The sequence below is a fragment of the Poromitra crassiceps genome (genome assembly GCF_964638095.1).
Source record: "Poromitra crassiceps genome assembly, chromosome: 5".
Taxonomy (NCBI): domain Eukaryota; kingdom Metazoa; phylum Chordata; class Actinopteri; order Beryciformes; family Melamphaidae; genus Poromitra; species Poromitra crassiceps.
The window spans coordinates 14,124,070-14,142,155 of NC_139642.1; the positions used below are offsets into that span (position 1 = coordinate 14,124,070).

Genomic DNA, 18,086 nt, shown 5'->3' on the forward strand with positions numbered 1-18,086 from the left:
CGCCTGGGGTATGCTTTTAGTCAGGTCGTGGGCTGACAGGGGGAAAATTTATGCATGTCGGGAGATGAGGGGCTGACCGGGGTTTTTTAAGGCAAAGCGGGGATGCAAGGGAGTGGATGTGGATAGCCCGGGCATGGGCACATCGATGAGAAAAGGAGAGTTTGATCACCACCAACGAAGTGCTTGCTGCCTCTTTAGTCATGGAAGAAGGGATCTCTGGGCTGATAGTATGGCGTCTTGCTCTGGTCGAATGTAGGATGCATAGGCGGTTGAGGACCAGCGCCCCAGTTGTTGAAGGGAGGCGGAGGACACCCCCTGCGTGGCTGCTGATGTGGCTGCTCCGATCCTGAAGGAGTGGCTGGAATAGTTCTCCGCAGGGATGTTGCATTTCTGGAGTGTGGTCTTGAAGTGGAGGATGAACCAGGATCTCGTCATGTGATGATGGGGAGAGATGAGGAAAAGGGGGGCCGAGGGACTAGTTGGGGGCCTGACTTTAAGGTATCGAATCATGGCCGAGAAGGGGCAGAAGGGAGATTGGATGCGAGCAATGATTATAGGGCAAGCTCCGCCTACTTTGGTATGTTTCAGGGAGATGCTATAGTGGTCGGGGTGGAATTTTAAATCGGAGAGAGTTATGTCGCGTGAGGGTTGAAACGTGGCGGGGGATGTAAACTCGCTGATTCTGAGGAACCCATAAAAGGCCAGGGAAAATACGCACTCTAAGAGGCTGTCTAAGAAGGTGGAGTGAATGCCTTGTCTGAGGCTGGTTAACATGTGCCGTAATATGGGGAGAGTAATGGGACGCCGGGAGTCGGGGGCCGACGGAAAAGCTTTTGAAATGCCTTTTAATAGTAGTTTAACAACTGGATTTGTAAATAGACTGGGAAAAGCCGGGTCGAGGCCCCTGGCGTAAAATTGGATGCCTGCCACTAGGCTGCGGATGTAAGGAGGGCGGAGGTGGCGGACATCTACGCAGAAAGAAATGAAGGCGCATACTGTGGGAATTAGAACGGGGTGAACGGGCTGGTTGACGGAGAGGCAGAACATGGCAAACATTCGCCAAGCCGCGTCGTAAGCTTTGATGGTGGAACTGGCCAGTCCTTGCCTAATGTAGGACTGGGCCGAGTGGAGAAAAGGGGTGAGGTGGGGATTGCTCTCTATGAGAGCGTGAGGGCGGAAAAGGAGGGGTGAGGTGTCGGAGTCGAGTCTGCTTCGGGGTAGAGTCTGCGGAACGCCTGGAAATTGAAACGGGAGAGGTGATCAGCGATTATGTTAATATGCCCGGGGATGTGCCTGGCGACCATGATAAAATTATGGGTGACGGAAAGCCAGGTTAGGCGCCTAACAAAAGGCATAATGGCCGGGGAAGATGATCGCCCTTTATTGATGATGGCGACTACTGCAGCATTATCGCATTTGACTGCTATCCTTTTACGTGCCCAGAAGCGCCCCCATATGTGACAGGCAGCCACTATCGGGTATATTTCGTATAGAGCGGAGGACTGATCCAAGCCGGCAAACTGCTGCGGCCAAGTGCCAGCGAACCAGTGGCCTTGGTAGACCCCCCCGAAACCCACGGATGGGGCTGCATCTGTGAACAGTTTTAGGTCGTCGGCAGACGAGACGATTTCATCATAGAAGAATGAGATTCCGTTCCAATTTTCTAAGAGGTGAGCCCAGAATTTGAGATCGGATCGGCATCCCTCGTTGAGGGTAACGGAGTCGAGGAGGCTGGGGACTGACGATGCTAAATCGAGCAGCCTGGAAATGAATGACCTCCCTTGGGGAATAATGTGCATAGCGAAATTCAGGTGGCCGAGCAGAGACAGGAGGTCTCGTTTTGAAATGTGGCTGGCTGCTGAATAGGACTGAGCTATTTTGCGGATGCGAGACAATTTCTCGAGGGGGAGGGAAGCTTGCATAAGCTTGGTGTCGAGATGAATGCCCAGGAATTCAAGAGATGATGAGGGCCCGGAGGTTTTTTCCTCAGCTAGAGGGACGCCCAGCCTGTGAAACGTCTCTTTGAGTTTAACTAGGGAGATTGAGGGGACGGACGGAGGGTCGATGAGCAGAAAATCATCTAGCAGGTGTAGCACTGCGGGGAGACGGATATTGTTTAGCAATATCCAGCATAGAGCTTCTGCTAGTGAATTAAAGATGGCGGGGCTGCTTCTGCACCCAAACGTGAGCCTTACGGAAAAATAGAATTTTGAATCCCATTTTATTCCGAATAGATGCCATTGGGAGGGATGGATAGGAATGACTTTGAAGGCGTCTGAGATATCGGCTTTAGAAAGCCACGCACCTTTGCCTGCCAGTTTGATTAGACGAATGGCGTGGTCTATTTTTGCATAGTGGAGGGAATAAGGTTCGGGAGGAATGAGGCTGTTTATGCTTGGAGTGGGGCCATGATGGGGCGCTGACAGGTCTATAATTAGGCGCTTTTTGCCGGAATATTTGCGAGTGGCGACGCCTACTGGACTTGTTCGGAACACCGGGAAGGGGGGAGAATCAAATGGGCCGATTATGAATCCTTTTGATAATTCCCTGCTAAGGAGTTGAGAAACTACTTTGGGCTCTTTTTGAGCCGTTTGCAGATTTTTAGAGACGTGGGAAATTGTGGGGGGAGAAATTACTCCTATTTTGAACCCCTGGGAGAGGCCGGTTAAGAGATGATCTGTAAATACGCGATCGGGGTGGCAGGCTAATTCGAGGCCCAGGGCTGGGATGTCGATGGGGGTGGATGGGAGGGATTTTATGATTGTTAGCCCAACCTTTCTTTTTTGGGGAACTGCCTTGGGGGGCGGATCCTGCGGGGGCAGACGGAGCGGGGGTGCGCTTCCCTGCAGGCGCTGCAGACGTGCAGAAAAATGCAGTTAGGGTATGTGCAAACTCCCTCATTAAAATTATTGCAGATAGCCATGTTGTTATGCATAACTACCTTGCGCCCCTGGCGGTCAGATTGAGATGGCTGGAAGGTTTCCAGCTGGAGGAGGGGGGGTGGACCGGCCGGAAGCGGTGTGTTGCTCCCGGAAGCCTGGAAGGCGGCCGCAGCGCATAGCGGCGCTGTGTGACCTGTTTCGCCGCAGGAAAAACAGGTGATCGCCTGGTGACCACCCGTGACCAGTACCAGTAGCTCGGTATCCAACATGGACCAGTCTAGACGGATGTTGGAACGAGTTATGTACAGCGCCGCTTTTGTAGAGAACGCTTTGTGGTACTGGTAAAATATGTTTTTCCCGTACCTGAGGTGGAGGTCTCCTATCAGAGCCAAGTACTCGTCTAACTCGACGCGACGGCCGGGGTACACTGAGCATATGGTGTCGCGGAAAACCCCGAACGCAACGAGGAATTCGGTTGGTGATAGATCTTTGGCGAGACGGGGGTCGGAAGATTTTAGGACGGCCGATATATCTTGGCCGCCCGTTAACTTTTTGCTGCACTCAGCAGACGGCAGGATAATGCTGACTAGATTGATATCCCTGCCTTGAAGGATCATGGCTCGAAGCCTGGGCGATATGTTTGCTGAGAGTGGGATATACGGCCTCCCGTTACCGGGGGAGTGGATGGCCGAGGCGAGGGTATTCATAGGGGGGATGAGTGCGGGGAGGGGAGGGAACTCGGCGCACGCACCTGGATTTTGGAGCGCGGCTGGCTGGGCTGATATCGCCGGAAGAAAAGCGGGCTGAGAAGGGGGATACGAGCCTGAAACCTGGTGCGCTTGGGCTGCTGCCGTGGGGAGCGTGGGGCTCGTGATCAGCCTCAGCCGGGCATCGATGTCGGCGAGGGCCCCGACCATTGAAGACATCGTTGCGATCAGGGGATCATGGGGGCCTGGAGGGGCTGGACGCCTTGGCGCGTCCGCCGAGGAGCCGGCGGTCTTGGTGCGCTTCGCTGGGCCTTTCTTGGAGGTGGACTTCTGGGCTCTTTTGCCACGGCCACGGCCTTCGGAGTGCTGCGCGGACTGTGATCCGGGCGAGACGAGGACCTCCGGGACGTTGGGTTTCCTTTTGCGGCCGCGGCCCCTGGTGCGGGGAGCGTCCAGTGAGACGCCTGAGACGCCCGGAGATGAAGCCTGGGGATCGGGGATTTGCCCGGGGCTGGCCGGGGCGTTGAATGTGCTCTGGAGGAAGGCGTCCACGGTGGAGCTGGACATTTGCTGCTCGTCTTCGGACTCGTACATGGTGATGGACTGCATGAAGCTTCTTGCCTGGAGATGCTGGATGGATGCGTGATGCTGACACAAGGTGAGTGATGACTGCACGAGTGTGATTTAAGCTGTGGTGATGGGGGCCTTATATAGTACTGGGAGAAGGGCATTTATGATGTCATAACTGACGTCATTTGGGCAACTGACGTCACGCTGCAAAGGTGACGTCATAGAGAAGGTGACGTCGGAGATGGTGACGTCATTTAGTGACGTCATTTGGGCTGAGGGTTATGACAGCATGGGGTGCTCTATTAATGCCTTATTTGGTCTTCCGTGATTGAACTTCAGTCTGCGACTACACAAGAGAATTTTTTTGTACTTCTGTTTTTCATTGCCCGTTTTGACACCCACTTTGTCCCATTAACAAACCTCTAACCCTGAGAAAGACACTTTTCCATCACTGTCTGTAAAGCGTCTTAACTCTTGTTATGATTTGGCGATATATAAATTAGAGCCCGACCGATACTGGATTTCTGAGGCAGATGCCGATACCGATATTAGGGAGTAAAAAACCTCCGATATCGATATATCAGCCGATATTCTTATTATATTTACACATTATATTACACAATTGTTTTTGCAATGATCCCTCAAATATCAAACACTGGACCAAGATATGACTTGACATGACTTGAGGTATGTAATGTCGGCAGGATATTTTACAACTTATCAATCAACTTTATTGTCCAAAATGACATCAATGCAATGAAACGGTAAACTGCATTGGGAATTTAATAATTATAAATAACTAGAAATACAGAAACGCAAATATAAAATATAACTTGAGTTCAGAAAAAAGATCAAATATACACAACATGCTGTCTATAACTTAAAAAATACCAAATAAAAACAGATTGGCCAACAGATCGGCCCATACCGATATATCGGTTATCGGCCAATATCGGCCGATAATATCGGTGGACCGATATATTGGTCCGGCTCTAATATGAATATAAAATTGATTGATAATGCCTCAAAATGCTGCCTATTTATTGTCACCTTTACTAATTGTTTTTGTGTTGTGGGTTGTGGCTTCTATTTTTTGTTGTTGATGTATATCTGATAAAGTTCGGTGTCTGAGGGCAGGATGGACACTATCTCCCTTATAGTTTTTTTTGGCACCGATTTACAACAGAACATAAATGAGGCATCACTGGTGTACAAGTCTCAGTTTAACCCTTCCAGGTTTGAGTCAACACTCCTTAAATGAATGTTACCCTTGTGGGATTATTTCCTCCATTCACAGCCTTTTCAGGCCAGGTGTGCAGGCATGTTTCTCTTGATCAGTCCTTCAGCTCTTTCAGGGTAGCCCCACTATTCCCCCGTCCCAACTCCCGACCCGACACTAAATGGTTTCTTTGTTCGATTATGTAGTGTGTTGCATAGTGTAGTTTAACATTACAAATTGTTGTCCAATACATGCAAGTAAAAATTGATATATTTTTTTATTTTTTTGCTAGCCATAATACTCATCAAAACTAATTAATCTGATTTTGGTTCATGTCCTTATCCCCAGCTGATGGAGAGAGACCTGAAGCAGACTCAGACCAAAGGTGTTCCGCTGGAGTTTGAAACTGCACACAGTTACTGAAGGGAGGTGTGCTGGGACAACACTTCTGTCTGGAGTAGAGCCACGAGCTAAATATGTCTTCATAGTGTCTTAGAAAACTTGTTGAGGACCAGTTTACCTTTTGCATTTGCCCCGAGCAGGGATCCTAGATACATTTGTTCTGAGGTAATTTATATAAATTACTCTGTAAGACCCACATAAAGCTAAATTCAGATAGTATAATATCAGTTATCAGAGATTTAAGATTCCAAATATTAAAATCAGTATTGGAGCAAAAAATCTCTTTGGTTGGGCCCTACTGTCTATGCAGCAGCAATAGTTAGTTTCTCCTATGCATTCTAGGGCATTCACGACTAGTGAATTTTACTAGTCGACTAGTCGTCCCTAAAGGTAGTCGACTAGTCGACTAACCGTTTTTCTTTTTTTTTTTATAATTTTTTTTTTTTTTTTTTTTTTATCTTTAAGAAAGAATATGAGGTATTTACACGACATACATGGACTATCATATCCCATATCCCATATCCCCTACAAAGAACATCAAAACACAACAAAACAAAACAAGAAAACTGCATAAGATACACAATAATCCAAGAACAAACAAGACTATTGGACAAACAACCAAGCAAAAACAATGCTACAACAGCATGAGTGAATACTGGATTCTGATTGGCTAGCAACAGTGGTGAATACGCCAACAACCCACAGTTCGGCTCCAACCGCAGTATCACTCCGCTCCCTGATGCTGACTCCGTTCCCTGTGCTGACTCCGCCCACTGTTAGCCTGTCAGTCTGCAAATCTTCAACAAGGAAATGGCCGATCTCTAACACAAGGAAATGTCCGATTTCGTAGTAACGTTTGATTTACTGGGTGGATTGAGTTTTGAGCAGTGGTTAGATGAAGATGAAGGTGAAGTGAACAAAGAACGACATGGTGAAATTGGGGAGAGAGAACTGGCTGAGCTTGAGTTGTCACGAGTTCGGACTAGCGGGAGGTCGGAATAGCGGGAGGTCGGACTAGCGCCCGGACCCCGAACCTGGGACTGTCAAACAAACAAACGCCCTCTGCCGTCACCAGATATCAACACACCACCACCAAAACGGGCTGCTTTAGATAACTGTTTAAATAACTGTACTTTTACAGGCAATGTATCAATAACTGTGAATCCCGTTAAGGAATAGGTTAGTTGTTTTTTGGCTCAAAGGCAACTAAATGTTTAGTGCAATCATTGATCTTGTGTATGGAACTATATTCTGTGGCGGAAGGATAAATGTATTCTGAAACCAGTAATGATTATAAATAAATGAATTGGATGTTACAATTGTGTATTTTTTATATTATTGGTAGCTGTTGTAGAAAACAAATTTACCACTCGAGGGTCGGGGGTTGTGGGCACATTTACCACTTGTACAGGGTTTATAGCACTCGGCTTCGCCTCGTGCCACAACCCTGTACCAGTGGTAAATGTGCCCACAACCCCCTTCCCTCTCGTGGTAAATTTGTTACATTCACCTCCTATCCTGATAAGCCTAATGACACTGGGGTAAAAAGTTCTTAAAGTCAAACTCTGTATGTGGTTGCCATATTTTGGGGATGTCTAAGAATCTGCCTTTGCTCTTGTAGTAAATGTTATCCAACGTAAGGTAGCTTGAGAGTTCATTCCACCAGTGAACTACAGCTGGGGGATTGGATGCTTTCCAATTTAAAGCTATGCATTTCCTAGCTGCCAACAGGGCAAGATCTATGTATTTACTTTGAATGTATTGTTTTTGTTTGGTTGTTTGTCCAATAGTCTTGTTTGTTCTTGGATTATTGTGTATCTTATGCAGTTTTCTTGTTTTGTTTTGTTGTGTTTTGATGTTCTTTGTGGGGGATATGGGATATGGGATACGATAGTCCATGTATGTCGTGTAAATACCTCATGTTCTTTCTTAACTCATTGAGTGCCAGCCACTTTTGGAGAACGGACGCTCCCAGTGCCAGAGTTTTCAGAGCGTTTTCAGTGATTTCTCGAGGCCCACAGAATATTGTGTGATATTAATATGTAAACACCGAACACGCACAAAGAATGAGCTGGCTCTATTGTATCATCAGCAAAAAAAAGTTTATTGATACCATTTTCCGTTCTTTAGTTATGAGCCGGAGAAGATAGGTCGTTTTGAGCAAATACAGGCGTTTCAAATTATTAGCTGAGATATTCCGCCTTTTGTGAAATGAAGCATTTCAAGCACATTCACTGACTGAAGATAATATTTTCTGATGTAGTGACGTGGTGTAGTTGTGTGATGCCCTGCGTGCCCCACCCCCCTCTCCCCCCTTCAGCTGCAAACTCCTCCCCACACTAACACACAGCCTAACACGCACCCACTCTATTTTCGGAGTGCTCCGTTTTTTGTGCGCCGGCTCCCAGCGCGACACGGAAGAGCCAAACCGGACTGCTGAGAATGGTTTGGCGTCGGGTGCTGCTTTTCTGGCTGCTAATCGTGTGGAGAAACTATACAGACAGACAGACAGAGACAGAGGGGCTCAGTTGTGGGAGCGGATTGACTGCTGTCCGCAGCCAACGTCAGCTCCCGACAGAGCAATCTATATGGCTCTGGCTGCAGCATGCATCGGTTTCTCTTTGATCACAGCTTTTTCCTGCTGTTTTCCGGACCTGCTCTAATCTGGAGAGCACTGTCCGTAAAATAGGTTATACACCTTCAATAGCTCCCATATTTGTACAGGAGATGCCTGAGGCTTTGATCCACGTCCCACCGTCAAAAAACGCATTTGACGTCGATCGACGTCCTTGGCACTCTACGTCACTATTTACTTTGACGTCGATCGACGTCCTTGGCACTCAATGAGTTAAAGATTAATTTATTTATTAATTTATTAATTTATTTTTTATTTTTTGCTAAAACGACTAGTCCACTACTAAGCACAGTGTCGACTAGTGGTTTTACTAGTCTGGGGGTCCGCGGACCCCCATTTGAGAACCGCTGGCCTAGAGCATTGGCCTAGTTGTGTAAAATTACTGTTTTTTTATACTACCCCCCCCCCCCCCCCCCGTTGTTGCAATGGCATACTTTCTGGCTACATACTGTATATCTTTACTTGGCTACTATTGAATTGTATCATTAATATTTTCATATGCTTTATATTGATTTTGGCTGGTTTGACCCTTCACTTACTAACGTTAATTCATTTTGGCTCTAAAACAGGTATGATGATTTTAGAGCTAAAATGGATATGAACCAGCATTTAATATATACTTTCCTGTTGATGTCACTGTTCAGGTTTAATTCATGTTATCTTAATACAAAATATGACCATCCGTATGCTTGGTCAGATGGTGGTATTAGCTCCATGTTATTCTGCTGTAGTAATCACAAATAAGACACTTGACCATCCCTGTGTCACAAGCTCTCGATCCATCCAAACTTTGTAATGACATTTTTACATTGTTGTTTACATTCTAGCAATCCAATGCCAAGGTTTATATTTATAGCTGAGAATTAAAGATACTGTAATTCTGGACAGTCAGACTTTGCTGTCACTGAACTTTGATTTATTACATGTTTGTTAAGACAGAGAAGCTTGACCTGCCTGCAGACAGTTGAGCTGCTCTCCAGCAGGTTAGATGGAGTGGTGTTTTTTCCAGATTATTTGACTGAATGAATATTCTCTTACAGCAGTCACACCAGTAAGGCTTTCCAGTTTGGATGCGTTAGTGTATTGCTGCTCCCACATTGGTCACAATAGTATGGTTGGTATTCATTGTCAATGTGTTGGTGTATTTTTAGGTGACAAGACTGACTGAAACTGCTCCTGGTCACAGTGGTAGGGTTTCTCTCCAGTGCGTTGATGACGTCTTGTTAGGTGACAAGACCAACTGGAAGAGTGCCCACAGCTGACAGGAGTAAGTTTCTCTCCTGTATAAACTCTGATGTTTTCAATGTTTTTTCTCCACACTGATGACAGCGGTGACCTTCGGTCTGTTGCTGTCTCTCTGTTTCCATAGAGAAAGATATAAAGAAAGAATCAGGACAGAGAAAGAGAGAGAGTGTGTTGCAACATCAGTGATCTTTTTTCTCACCTCTTCTGAAGTCAAAAACATTCTTGCCCTCTGCCAGATGTGTGTCTTCCCGCCAATCAGCTCTGACATCATCAAACAGAGACAGTCTGTAAGGAGCACACAAAGTATTTCATTGTTGAGAAAGATGAAAAGCGGAGAGAGATAAACAGTATGAGGGTTTCCAACTTCCAATCATGGAAGTTTGAAACCCTCATTACCGTTTTGCTTCCACCTGTGTTTACCCTGCCATTTCGGCCCAAAATGGCCCCCATGAAAAGAGTCTATTATTTGCAGGGATACTCAACTTGCTTTGCCGGGGGCCACTTTCGTGAAATGATAGGAGGCCAGGGGCCAGTTAATAAACAAACCGTATAAATCTTTCTGTAGCGGATTGTAGGTTTTTAGGGTGTCAGCCGTAGTTTAGTCTGGCAATGTTGTGCACACCGGATAGTTAGTTAGGTTAAGTACATACATAAGTGCCTGGGTAGTGAGCAGACGGCGGTATTTGACAATTTAGCAGCTAAATCATAGATTATTGAAAGATATTCCATATTCCAGACTGAAATGCTAATTAATTTTTGTAAAACTGATCATATGCACACACACAAAATGTATGTGATAATGCAATGCAAAGACAGCCATCCAGATTGATATAAAAAGGAAACCCTCTTTCACACAATAATTACACTTCAGAATGACAGAGGACCACATCACAGTGGCTCTCAGAAAGTTTCATGACATTCTGATGTGGCATTTCAAAGTAAAAGCCCTCCAAAATGTCATATAAAGCCAAACGCTGTGTTCCTGCCCTAATATCAGATTCATATTAAAAGGAAACCCTCCTCTTTCACAGAATAATTTCACTTCATAATGGCAGAGGACCACCTCACTCACAGTGGTTCTCAAAAACGTTCATGGCATTCTGATGTGGCATTTCAAAATAGAAGCCCTCGAAAATGTCATATAAAAGCCAATAGCTTAATCTCTCGCGACAGACTTTCGGCTTGTTGGAGAGTATTTCGTTTTTTTGTTTTTGTTTAACCAATGGGTTCCCGGATTGCCAATAGCCAACTCCGTGTGTTTGTGGCATCTACAATGATCCGTTTAAACCAAGCCTATTCTGTGTTTCCTGGACAATTGTCGAGTAATACTATTTACATAATCAAGCTGACAGTAAGGAAGAGCCATGGCGTGTTGACTATCAGGGGGTCGCAGTAGAAAGCTACAGGAATAAACAGCTTCTTTTAGTTGGGTAAATTAGCATATAGCAGATAGCAAAATCAGAAAGCCCATTCTGCCCTGGATGATGATGATGATGACGTAGGCACGGCTCTCCCCCCTCACTTTGATAAATCCGTGCGCGGGACACTTTGGCAGCACTGGAGGAGGATCACAGAGGGCTTTGGGCGGATTGGGACGTTTCTGCATCAGTCCACGGGACGTCCTGAACTCTCTGTGTTGTTGTTGTTGTTGTCAGGTCTTGTCTTCCTCCTCCACAAGTCCCCTGCAAGGAAGTAGAAGCTGTCCAAGGTGAGTCAGTGAGAAGAGACTGTTTTGAGCAGGGTGAAAGGGAGAGACAGGGCAAGAGAGAGAGAGAGAGAGCTGTTTCATTACAGAATGTTCTATTTCTGCCAGAGGAAACAAGTCTGAAAAACAGTTTTATCTGTCTCTTTGCAATTGTCTCTCTCTCATTTGACCAATGACTACACTGTTCATTTTTGACAGGTGACAGCATGCAAAAAGCGAAATGATGAAATATTCTGATGCAAATCAACTGACGGGCCATTAGAAAGTACTGTGTACAGTATTTGTTTACAACTCATCTGATACACAGGTTAAATGCATTTGATTAACTATCTACATAGAAGAAGGAAAAAGTCCAAGTGATTTAGTTCCACGATTGTTTATTGCAAAAATATTCTGGTGGAGGTGAAGTGGCATCAGTTCAGCAGTAGAAAAGATAACTGATGACAATGTGTTCAGTTATCTCAGCGTTCACTATGATGCACTGTCATCATGATCTCATCTAATACTGCTGAAAAATACACGCAGCATTCACCTTTTTAACCCTTAAAGCGTTAAAGCACCCCATGCTGTATAGGGATAAGCCACCTGTGTGTGTGTGTGTGTGTGTGTGTGTGTGTGTGTGTGTGTGTGTGTGTGTGTGTGTGTGTGTGTGTGTGTGTGTGAGTAAAAGTACAGGAGAACATAGATGGCGATTTTGCACTGACTGATCAAAGCTGATTGTTCTGCCCCTCCTGTCATATTGCTGTGTTGCCCTAATCTAATCCCCATTATGTAAGAGTGAGTGAGTGGAGAGTAGTCTCTCTCTCTCTCTCTCTCTCTCTCTCTCTCTCTCTCCCTCTCCCTCTCTCTCTCCCTCTCTCCCCCCCCCCTCTCTGTCTCTCTCTCTCTCCCTCTCTCCCTCTCTCTCTCTCCCTCTCTCCCCCCCTCTCTGTCTCTCCCTCTCTCTCTCTCTCTCTCTCTCTCTCTCCCTCTCTCCCCCCCTCTCTGTCTCTCTCCCTCTCTCTCTCTCTCTCTCTCTCTCTCTCTCCCTCTCTCTCCCCCCCCCTCTCCCTCTCCCTCTCTCTCTCTCTCTCTCTCTCTCCCCCTCTCCCTCTCTCCCTCTCTCTCCCTCTTCCTCTCTCTCTCTCTCTCTCTCTCTCCCTCTCTCCCCCCCCCCTCTCTCTCTCTCCCTCTCTCCCCCTCTCTCTCTCTCTCTCTCTCTCTCAATCATCTACAAACACGCAGACTAAGCATTAGAGGAGGCACAGTGAAATTAAACTATGTGGCTTTGTGATTTTGCTGTAAAGATATAGGGCGGCGATCCTCAAAGTCCAGACTCCGGTCCGCATCTGGACCGAGACGCCGTCCTATCCGGACCGAGCCCTATAACCTACAAATCATTGATAACTTACATTTTCACGGAGCGTTTCTATTTGAACCGGCACATGCTTTATAGTATTTACGGTGCTACTGGTTTATCTGCCAGGAAGCTCACAGACCAATGCATGCGCTGTAAATCATCACACGTGATGTAAATAAGCATTGTTGATGTTTATTTCGATTTAACAGTCAGTTGTTGACTACATACAGACGTACCATTAGGCTACTTCAATCATTGAGTTCAATGGCACTGAATCATAGCGCAAGCTACGTTACAATGTTCCGGACCTTTGCTTGAGGAAATTTTCTCTAACTGGATCTCTTTGAATTTTAATTGAGTGCCCCTGATATAGGTTATGTACTGTTTACAGAATTGAAAGTAGAGGACGAATCAGCGTGACGTCACAACCACCCAGAAATGCTGAACCCCGCGGAAGTTAACTAGTATGAGTTGTGACAAACAAATGTTAATATCTCAAAAACTGTACATCACATCGCTTATATTTTGGCATTCTGAGTGAGAGCAGAAGTAGCTCAAGAGTTTGATGTACTGTATATATGCATGTCGTGTTAAAGTTGTGTGAACTGTCGCAGTTTTTAAAATGTAAACAGGGTCAGCCAGCTAGAGTCAGACACTCAAGCCTCCCAAAGCTCAGGCACCATAGGGTTCCATTGTCGTTTCCACCCATTGACGCGGTTTGTTTACCAAAATGCTGCTCGGCTGATCCCTCGTATAAGAGAGTGAACAGATGATTTGATGACAGAAGAAGTAAGACATTGTACAGTAAAGTGCTCATAGTGCCACTGCTGACTAGATTCATCGGTGTTCAGTTGTTGTAACTGCATGCTGAGTATAGTCTGTGTTTATTTGTTTGTTTCTGCCCTGTTGTGCACATGTCCATGTGTTTATGTGTTTGTATGTCACATGTATGTTTTTTTTTTTTTCTTGCGTGCTACATTCAATTATGCTCGGTTCAGTTCAATGCAGTATTGTGTTTTGCATGAGGCGGACAATGAAATAGTGTATACTAAACTCTACTCTGTTTAGCAGCACTACTCTAGTGATGATAAATTAATATTCTTTGGATCCTCTGGATTGTTTCTATTTAGTCTTGTCATTGTTGTTGTATGTATCTATCTATGAATTGACATGTTCAGTGTAACACAGTGTAACTTGTGTGTAATCTATGGTCGTGTGTGTGTTTTGCAGGTGATAATGCGCAGCCACAAGTCCAGTGCTGACATGGAGGAGCTGCTAAAGCAGTCTCATAAGGAGCTACTGTGGATCCAGAGACAGCTGGCCATGATCTCTGCCAGAAACACACACCACCACCTACACACCAAGGCCAAGGTACTGTAGGCTACATCATATTCACCTTATGTAGCCCCGCCCACTTGACCCAGTTGTGTTATGACCTGTCTGTTTTACCTGCTCATTAGTACTGTACTGTCACAGGAAGTGTCAACACAATAGGAAGTAACTGGCTGACCTCTGTGTTGGAACATAAGGTGAATAGGCCTACTACTACTAGCACTACTCCTACTAATGATGATGATGATACTATACTACTATGAATAATAAGTATTATAAGAAGAAGACTAACTGTGGTATCCTCTGGTGGGAAATTAGTCTTTCGCTGATTTTTTACTACTTTTTTCTGCTCAACAAGTGATACTTACAATAGAGTGGCATTGAAGACAACAACAGATATAAATACATGTAAAAACAAGGCCAGTTGCACCAACTGGTCTTAACTATGCCTGGTCGTAACTCCTACGTCGGTCTTAGTTAAGACCAGTCTTGAGAGTGGATTTACGCCTGTTGCACCAACAGGGCTTACGTCTGGTCTTAACTACGCTGGTCGTAGCAATGCGCGTCCATGTGAATTGCCGGGGAATGCCCCCTGATTGGCCCAAAAATGTGCCTCGCGCCGTCACTGTGCCACTACGCACTAATATACAGTCTATGGCCACTACTGTATATGCGTCACTACACCCTCCCTCCTCCCACCTCCTGTGGAAGCTCCGGGGGAAAATGGCAGCGATTAGTGCCAGGCAGTCTGAATGAAATTGAATGTAACGTTCCCAATTCTATGTATTAAATTCTCAACATTTGGGAAGGCTAAGCCACACAACTAGTTCGTTATAATCGAACGTCATGCTTCGAAGGCGACTTTACGACGCTGAGGACGGTGAGGACTCAATCACAGCAGGTCTCCGCTGATAGACTACCACGGAGATCTCTTACAGGCACAGGCACATTACGCCTCCTCCTGACCAGGCGTAATATTTACGACCGGTCTTAGTGAGAAAAAGGCTTACGCCCCGTTGGTACAACCGGCGTAGCTGTTAGGTCATAAAGTTACGACCGGCTTAACTTAAGACCAGTCGTAAGACCACTTGGTGCAACCGGCCCCAGATTAGCAGGTTCGGGGGCGGGGAGCATGGGTGCCTGGCCCACCTGCTCCTTTTCCCCTGCCCCTTCCAATATTGAAACATTTATTTTGAGAGAAAAATAAAATAAAACATAAATAAAAACAATACTCAATGGAAACAATATTGCACACATCAGGCGAGTTGATTTGAGATCATCTTAAATTGGTCATGGGTAATGGCAGGCATGGGAGTGTGGAACGTCAGCTTGAGAGGGGTCGCAGGCGGAGTCCCCCAGTAAAACCAGTCAAATTGTGTGATTCCACTAGGATTTCAATGACTAGAAGTTAGTCCAAAGAGATAATGTAGTGCAGATATACTTGGTCATAGCTTTCACTCTCTCCTGTTATCTCCCCATCCATCTAATGGATTGAGCATTTAGCCATCTCCATTGCTGTCATACCTTGACACTTTCTGCTGCCACCCTCTGTGCTGCCTCCCTGGCGATGGCCTTGGCCACGGTGTCGGGGATGAGTGTACCTCGGGGCTGCGGGAGGATCCTCTGGGGCGAGGGGGGAGCGGGGGTTGGCCGAGGGAGGGGCCTCCAGGGTGTGGAGGCCTGGCATGGCCACTGGGGGCTGGGTGGACAGAGAGCGGTTGGGGTCCCAGCCAGGCTGGCCAGGTGGAATGGCTCCTCCGTGGTGGGGGGCCGCCTGCTCTTTGGCATCCAGGTCTCTGGCACTTACTGGTCTCAGAGGTATGGGGTGGGGGTGGGGGTGGGGTTGTGGGTGGGGCAGTCGGTGCTGCGGCCTGGGTGCTGCGGATGAGGCTGCAGATGTAAGGGCTGGGGGGGCTGCGGGTGCGGGGGCCGGAGCTGGGTCTGCGGCTGGGGCGGTCCCCCTGGGTGGGGGAGTCGTGGATGGGGCTGCTGAAGGTGTGGAGGATGGAGAGGAAGCGGCTGTCCTGGATGTGCCTGGGGCGGAGTGGGGAGTTGGGGAGTGGGGTGGGCGAGGTGAGGGAGGGGGCCTGTGTGGGGGTGTAGGATAATAACAGCTGTGTGTCTGCTGTGTTTGGATCCAGTGTGATCTGACGTGAATATTGTAAGAAGTCAGCTCTGGTCTTGGGCTCTGGTTGTGGCAGTAAAACATCCTCATCAGTCACTGTCAGTGAGATCTTAGGCCGTTCCTCTGTCAGAATGTCCTGTAGTTTATCTCTGACCTCTGACACAGCTGCAGTCACATCCTCAAAGTAGTGCAGAGGACGGGTATCGATCCTGGGTGAGTCTGTAGCTTCACTGAGACGTGACAGCGAGGGGTAACTGTGGAGGAAGTGGATGTGATCCTCTGTGTGTGAGAGCTGCTCAAGCTCAACGTCTTTCCTCCTCAGCTCAGAGATCTCCTGCTTCAGCTTCTCCTGAAGTTCTTCAGCCCGACTCACTTCCTCTTTCTGCTGGGATCTGATCTGCTGCTTCACCTCAGAGCTTCTCTTCTCAATGAGACGGACCAGCTCAGTGAAGATCTTCTCACTGTCCATCACTGCTTTATCAGCAGAGAGATTCATAGCCTTCAGGTTCTGTTAAATACCTTCACGTCTTTCTCTCTGCCCTGGAGTCTCTGCTGGATTTTCTGCCGATTCACCCCGAGCTCTTTCTGCCTCTCGGCCCTTTCTGCGGCAGCTGAGACTGTGTCGTGGCCTTTATGTTCATCCATGGAGCAGAGAAGACAGATACACTGCTGATCAGTACGGCAGAACATCTTCATCACCTCGTCATGACGAGAGCAGATGTTCTCCTGAAGCTTCACCGTGGCTTCCACCAGCTTGTGTTTCTTAAAGGTAGAGGATTCATAGTGAGGCTGGAGGTGCTGCTCACAGTAAGAGGCCAGACACACCAGACAGGACTTGAGGGCTTTCAGCTTTCTCCCAGTGCAGACATCACAGCCCACATCTCCAGGTCCAGCATAGCAGCGATCAGGAGGAGCAGCTTGGAGTCCGGTCTTCCTCAGGTCTTCCACCAACTCTGCTAACATGGTGTTTTTCCCCAGGACAGGCCTCGGTGTGAAGGTCTGTCTGCACTGGGGGCAGCTGTGGATTTTCTTCTGATCCTCTGCATCCCAGCAGTCTTTAATACAGCTCATGCAGTAGCTGTGCCCAAAGGGAACAGTCACTGGATCCTTCAGTAGATCCAGACAGATCGAACAGCACCATTTTCCCCCGTCCAGCTGAATTCCTTGCTGCGCCATTTCACTTCTCAGTGACAGATAGTTTCACTTCCTCTGAACTGAAACAAGCTGGGCTCTGCTCCAAACCAAACCTCTGTTGTTTTCTTCATGTTCATGTGCTGATCTGCAGTGAATGTGCTGGTCAGCTCTTGCACTTCACAGCATGTTTACACCTATCTACAGTATAAACTGGCAGATCTGTGAAAGGGGAGGAACAGGAAATATGTGGATAGAATAGAACTGGCTGTGTTTGAGGGAGGGGTTATCTGGCTTTGCTTTATTCCAGGAAGAGGAGCGTTAGAGAGGCAGTGTGTGTTTAAATACAAACTTACAATCAATCTCTCTCCCCCCTTATCCCCCTCACTTTAACTCATTCACCGCCAATGACGTCTTTGACGTGTTATCAGAAATAGCCCTCCCCGCCAATGACGTGTTTGACGTGTTTTTGTTTTTATTACTGCAGGGCGTAGTTCAAACACTTCCCCAGCCTCTCACATAGTATCAGGTCCCTAGCATCTAAGACAACACGTGAACAAACACATACCGCAGCTGTTGTTTTGAAATTGAGCAAGAGGAAAAGCAGAAAACGGGTAACGCTTCCTTGTGCATACAGGAGAAACGCCATTGAAACGCGCCTCGGCGCGCTGCACGAGCTGGAGTCGCCTTCCTCTGTGCCAGCCGGGAGAAAACGGGAGAAAGTAATCAAGAGATGTGTTTGATCATCGGAGGAATGAGGAAATGATCGATCAGTTTGCGAGGGCGGTGAGGAC

General features: G+C 47.0%; 1 protein-coding gene and 1 pseudogene across 2 annotated transcripts in view; one reads left to right on the forward strand and one right to left on the reverse strand.

Annotated features, from left to right (window-relative positions):
* The window catches only part of LOC310776321 (nucleolar complex protein 4 homolog), a 37,229-nt pseudogene extending 21,788 nt beyond the window's left edge, over nt 1–15,441 (forward strand). Inside the window, exons 9-10 of the transcript in view lie at nt 13,935–14,075; nt 15,427–15,441. The product of the transcript in view is annotated as a nucleolar complex protein 4 homolog (transcript). The remainder of the gene's footprint in view (nt 1–13,934; nt 14,076–15,426) is intronic.
* Nucleotides 15,442–15,554: 113 nt separating this feature from the next.
* Nucleotides 15,555–17,337, reverse strand: LOC310776322 (uncharacterized protein; the record flags this gene model as incomplete). Its single annotated transcript, XM_083636523.1, has 4 exons — nt 15,555–15,735; nt 15,840–16,070; nt 16,404–16,483; nt 16,681–17,337. 4 exons carry the CDS (start codon nt 17,335–17,337, stop codon nt 15,555–15,557), a joined length of 1,149 nt encoding a protein of 382 aa, XP_083492649.1.
* Nucleotides 17,338–18,086: the final 749 nt, after the last annotated feature.